The sequence below is a fragment of the Halyomorpha halys genome, unplaced genomic scaffold (assembly GCF_000696795.3).
Source record: "Halyomorpha halys isolate HHAL.00 unplaced genomic scaffold, Hhal_1.1 Scaffold587.1, whole genome shotgun sequence".
Lineage (NCBI taxonomy): Eukaryota > Metazoa > Arthropoda > Insecta > Hemiptera > Pentatomidae > Halyomorpha > Halyomorpha halys.
In genome coordinates, this window is record NW_027109405.1 from 1,081,647 (window position 1) to 1,088,107 (window position 6,461).

General features: G+C 28.0%; 1 protein-coding gene across 4 annotated transcripts in view; it reads left to right on the forward strand.

The window, feature by feature from the left end:
- Sara (Smad anchor for receptor activation) overlaps positions 1-5,596 on the forward strand; it is a 22,326-nt gene extending 16,730 nt beyond the window's left edge. For all 4 annotated transcript variants that reach the window (XM_014426628.3, XM_024358703.2, XM_014426629.3 and 1 more), the window contains exons 16-17: positions 664-822; positions 4,855-5,596. In XM_014426628.3, the coding sequence (XP_014282114.1) occupies positions 664-822; positions 4,855-5,013 (318 nt within the window). In that variant the 3' untranslated portion in view covers positions 5,014-5,596. The remainder of the gene's footprint in view (positions 1-663; positions 823-4,854) is intronic.
- The last annotated feature ends 865 nt before the right edge of the window (positions 5,597-6,461 follow it).

Consider the following 6,461-nt stretch of genomic DNA (forward strand, 5'->3'; position numbering starts at 1 on the left):
TATATATATATATTCCATGACTGTAGCTGGAAAAAGAGTTCCCCTTTTTCCTAACAATGGCCAAAGCAATGGTAACATATTAACAATTCAGTAGATTCAGATTGAGTGAGCTTAAGCTAATTTGTTTACATATACTTTAAGCTTTCTTTGGATTATTTCTAGCTACCTAGGATGTTATGTATTTTTTGTACAATAGAGTCCAAATCAGTAAATTTTACTAAGAAAAGTGAGGTCTGAAATAATGTAAGGTTCAAGTTAATTTGTTAAACCACAACTTAGGCTGTTTATGAAAAGTATATATGAGAGAGGTAAGAATAGCTCGTTTCCTCCATAAGCTACTCAAAAAAATTATTGATGCATTTCTAAATTTTACAATTTAAATATTGATCTTTAAAATAATACATTTTGTTCATTTTTATGTTAATTATGTGTCGTTAAGGGAAGTAGGTTTTCTTTATTTATCCAGGAAGCTATTATACTAGCATCTTTTAGTTATACAAACTATAGAGGTTTCTCTCTCAATCCATCTGTTTAATTATTTTCTAAGTATGGTATGGTGCTGGCATTATAAATTGTTAATGATCTTACATTTATTATTTTATCAATTAGTGTTGTTAGTTTTTGAACTGTATTGCTCTAACCACTTTTGATTAAATTTTTCAGACTGAGGAAGATAGCAAAGCAACTGATCCAATTGATATTAGTCGAGTATCTGAATCATTAGCTCGAGCCACTTGCATTGCGTTAGTTCCAGAATTGGATTCTTTGTCTAAACTGAATCTATCAACTATTGCAGTGAGGGCAAATATTCATCCTGACAATGTAAGATTTTTTAAAATGTTTATCTATTTGTATATCTTGATTTTTTTTAACTAACTTTGGGTCAGTGAAAAGAACCTAAGTCCTTTAACAATTCTTCTCCAATCAGGTTCATCAGCTTTAGCTCTTCTTTATCTTATTACACCTAGAACTATAAGTTTTAAGACATCCTCCAACTCCTGCAATCTAAGCCTGTCTCATCCTCTTTCTCCGTCTGGAAATCCTTTTCACTTTGGAAGTGTTCCTTGATTTAGGTTATGTAGAAGACTTGAAACATCTTAATATCTCTTTTTTTTTTTTTTAGTGCAAAAAATCATATATTATGAGAGATAGTTGACCGTGGATGATAAAAAAAAAAAAAAAAAAAAAAAAAAAAAAAAAATAAGTTAGTCATACTTATTTGTGTTTCATTGACCGCACCCCCAACCATCTTCTCCTCAAAAAATCATATATATTTAGTTCACCATGCCCTGAATTTTATTTTTAGTATTTGCTTACCTTCTTATTAGTTAGAGCTATAAATATACCAAGTTCAACAGCTTGCAATCACTCAGATATTTTCTAGAATGAACATTCTATGGAATATATTCCACTAAATGAATATGACTGTTTAATCCATTTAACTCCTCCTGGGGCCTGTTTCATAATGAAAGCTAATAGTATTAGTTCATAGTGCAAGTGTAGAAACTAGTGGGGTAATAATACTTATACTTATTTTTTTCATAATAGGGATGACTATTAGTGATATTACAGGAATTAATAAATACTAAAGCACAAGTCTGTGTAATTGAATTAAGATCTACAAGACTAATAGTATTAGTTTGTACTTTATTATGAAACAGGGCCCAGATCTTCTTTCCTTCTGAAACCCTGCTATTTTTTTGTATTCTTTGGTTTTTCTTTCCCTAAGTCTTTCTTTGCCTAAATCTTTATGGCATTTACTTACTAACTGTTTTAAGACTAAATGTACCTCTTCATGGGATGCACCAAAATCAATAGACTTTACTTTTTGATTTTCTCCAGAATGAATTGACCGATTTTCAATCTATAAAGGGCATTTTGTGTTTTTCAAATATAGAATTCATGCTAATTGGGTTGTAAATCAATTAATTGTCTAATGAGGAAAATAAAATTCGAAAATATAAGTTAACAATTTTTTTTTTAATGTGAGGTTATAGTCACTTGCAGAACTGTTCACTAAAACCAATGGGATATTTCGCATAATTATTGCATGTATACAGTGAACATGAAGAGAAAAATGTGTTTAGTATTAGTAAAAAAAGAATTTAAAAAATCATAAATGCATGCAAATACATAATCTAGCAGATAAAAGTCTGAGCTCTAAGATTTCGCTTTACAATTATCCTATGCTACTAAAAATTAATCTGTAAGGTTTTAATTTTAAGGTGTGTTCTATTGCTTGTGGTCAAGTCCCTATATCTTGATTTTTTTTAATTTACCGATATTAAAGATATTTTTTAATTTCCAAAATAATTTTTAAAAACATTAATGAAGCTATTAGCCTAAATTTAAAAGGGTTCCAGACAAAAAATCCGTTTATAGATAGGAAATTTATGATTTTGTGTCTAAATCATAAAAAATGAAAACTAAATTTGTTCCTTAAGTGTTGCCATCTCTTGAAAAAAAAAATAATCATTAAAAGTAGTTATATTTAGCCTTACTGCAATAAAAATGAGAAATATAATCCTTCCTCATTGACAAAGTAGATTCCTTTCTTTTTATTATGTTGGTTTAGTTCTGGATTACTATTTTGATAAATAAGTATATACATTATCAAGATGTTAATAAAACCTGTAAAAAATGTCTCTAAAACATGGGTAACCACAATCTTAATAAAACTAGTAATGATAAAACTTACTTATGTCCAATTATTGTTCTGATCGTTATTTCCTCTGTCTCATTCTTTTTTGGTATTGCTCATTATGGATCCTCTTTTTCAATAAGATTTGTATTCAACTGTATTTTAGTGTCATTCCTTCTGGCTTTGCTCTGTTAAAGTTTTCTATATCTGGATTAACATTTGATTAATTACTGGTAAGGTCTTCTGGATTTGTTTATTTTTTATTTAAATTTTACCAGGAAAGGTTTATTCAGCATTTCCTTTCAGGGCATTGAAAATGCCTGGAAATAATTTTTCCATCAATTTCATTGTTTGAGCATACATGCAGAATTGTTATAACACCTAATACTTATGGTGTATTGTGTGACTGATAGAGAATAGATGGAGACCATCTTGACACATGTCCAACTCTGACTGATTTGAGAAACAAAATATTGGCTCTTGAGCATATGAAAAAATCAAATTTATATTGGGCAGCAGGATGTCACATGGTCGAAAAAACAACAACTTTGGCATAAGAAAAAACAACTATAAACTTGTGGTTTTTGGCTTTTCATCTACAATAACAACTATGCCATAGTGAAGAGAAAGAACTGCACTGTTGCAACCTTTATATGCTGTACTACACAAAATCATACTATAAAGCAGAAGCTAGGGAGTACTGACTTCACTGACAGCAATGATGTAGAAATAGTTTTGAGTGGAAAAGCTTAGCTAATGGTATGACAAAGGTCAAGGAGTTGCTGTATTTTTAGCTAAGTCCATTGTTAATAGCGTTTCGCATTGAGACTACAGCCACAAGAACGTTAAACATAAAATAAATGTCGGAAAATAAATAGTTGTAAACTATTTTTGTTTCTATATAGGGAGATGGTCAGGGTTGCGGTCAATAGTGAAACAAAAATAGTTTACAACTATTTATTTTCCAACGTTTCGCCCCACTTTGCAGGGCTTTATCAGGGCTAAAAAGATACAAAATGAAACTATGTTAAGATAAAATGATAGAAATAACAATAAAAAGATACAATGAAAAGAATAAAAAACAAGTAACAAAGGCAAGAGCAATAGTTTCATACAAAAATACGTAAAATATAAAGCTAGAAAAGTACATGAGATGTATATAAAACAACAAAATAAAAAAAATTGAAAATCGAAAAATTGAAAATTGAAAAATTTGAAATCGTTTTAAAAGCCGTTACTTTGTCTGCAGAAGAGTGGGGAGGAGGTGGTCCCCACTCTTACGCGTTTCCGCTGTTTCTTTCTGTCTGTTCAACTTATTTATTTGGACAGGTATGTTGTCCTATATGGCTCTCTATTCATTTATTTTCATTTTTTTTTTTTCATTATTATTATTTTTTTATTTTTATTATTCTTTCATGACGTTTATTTTATCTCTGTATATGTATTGTTTTTTATTTTGTTGTTTTATATACATCTCATGTACTTTTTTAGCTTTATATTTTACGTATTTTTGTATGAAACTATTGCTCTTGCCTTTGTTACTTGTTTTTTATTCTTTTCATTGTATCTTTTTATTTTTATTTCTATCATTTTATCTTAACATAGTTTCATTTTGTATCTTTTTAGCCCTGATGAAGCCCTGCAAAGTGGGACAAAACGTTGGAAAATAAATAGTTGTAAACTATTTTTGTTTCACTATTGACCGCAACCCTGACCATCTCCCTATATATCAATTTTTATGGTCAACTATACATACATATATTTTTGTTTCTCTTTTGACCGCAACCCTGACCATCTTATATATAAACATAAAATAGTTTATTATTTATTTTCTATTTTAATTAGGGGGAAAAATCAATTTACTAAACATTTAGACAAATATGAACAAATATATACAATAATCCATTGTAAAGTATACGTTGACTCTTAGAGAAAAATTTACACTCAATCAACCCTGATGGAGGCCTGAAATTTGTGCCAAAACATAGATTTCGTTTCACTTATTTGTGCTCATTATTACTCCGCTGGCTTATATATTTTATTGAATGTTGTTTTATGATTATACACGAGTGATTGCAAGATGTTTTTTTCACTTTACTGATAAATTTGGATGAAATTGGTAAGCATGATTGACTAGAATTTAATGGTGTACAGAAATCTTAAAAAATCTCTCTTGTGGTAATGCTTCTAATGTATTCAAAAATTTATTTTAGGTTAGTTATGAAGCTGGAGGCTTATTTAGCAAACTTCCTTCACATTACATGAATCTTTTGGATGAAGAGTTGGTTCCAGTCATCCATCAAGCTGCAATTTCGTCACAGGACACTCCTGCTATTTTAGAATTAGTTTTTAGAATTATGAATCACCCTTAGCGCATAAAAATTCAGACCGATGTATAAAAAAAAGTTTTATGTTATTTACATAGAATTTTTTAATTATTTTAGTGCATATTAAAAAAGGAGAATGTAGTTGAGCGTGCAAGAGTACATTCATATTCGTCACACCTAATGCAATACAAGCCTAACCATCTCTTTCATCATTTCTTGTGGAAAAGGTTTATTGTTTTTTGTCAATAATAAAGAGGTTAGAGAACATAATGTTGGATTATTAAGTTTCACCAATTTTTAATTTAAAAGAAATACTTGATTGTAAAAAATAACTTATATTAAATTGTTTATTTTTAATGAATTTTATTGTAAACACAAATTGTTTTAAGATATGATTTTCGGTAACAAGGACATTTATGTTTATGTCATTTATTTGTTTTTATTAATTCTGTATATATTCAAATTAACAACGTTATTTGTAATGAAAGTTTAATAGTATTATTATTAGTGCAATAGACTGTATTGTTAAAGTTATTGGTTGGTGTAAGTTCTATAATGAAATATTGTGATATGTCTTATGTATCTATCGCCTACATCAGTTGTATATTATAAATTGTAATGAAAATGAGCTATATATTTGTTAATACTATTTTAGTGACTAATAATTTTATGAAGCAATTTTATTTGTTAATTAAAATTTATAAAACAAAAAAAAACAATGAAATAATCTTTCTTTGATAATTAATCACATTATTTATAATATAGTCCACAACTAGACTATGTATATCTATTTGTCTTTGCTGTGAATAGTGTTTATTTATATATTTGTACCGTAAGTATTTAGGCAAATTAGTTTCTAGTAATATATACACATCACTAATATATTTTTAATATATTTTTATGCTGTACCATACAACAATAAAAAAGTCTAAGTAGATTAACTATTCAATACAATTACAAATATTAGATCGTCTGTTCTTCAAAACTGAGTTTAGGAAAATTAGCATTGATAATTAAAACTATAATTTATTGATAGTTTTGGATTCTTAGTTACTTCGGTATAAACATATCATTTATTTCTTCTTTGTATTAACATATTTTTTAAATTACTAAATTAAAGTTAGTATTTGAATAATTTAACTTTCAGTTTGCTTTGCTCACTCATGATACTTGGTGAATTAATATCAGAGACATGTTCTAAGGTTCTTGTTAATGAACCCCAGGAGCCGGAAAAAAGAAATTATTACATAATTTTATATATTGCCGTTTGACGCCTTTGTTCTTCATGTATTTAATGGTTGTATATTAAACTTTTTTTTTTTGTAAAATAAGAATGAAAGATTGGAATTGTATTTTATATGTTTAAGTGTACAAAAAATCACCAAATAAAAAGTCACTTCCAGAAAAATAGACCCAAAGAATAATCTTTAGGTAAATTAAAAACAGATTCTTTTTAGCATCTTTTAAAATCTTTAAATAGGAATTTAAATACA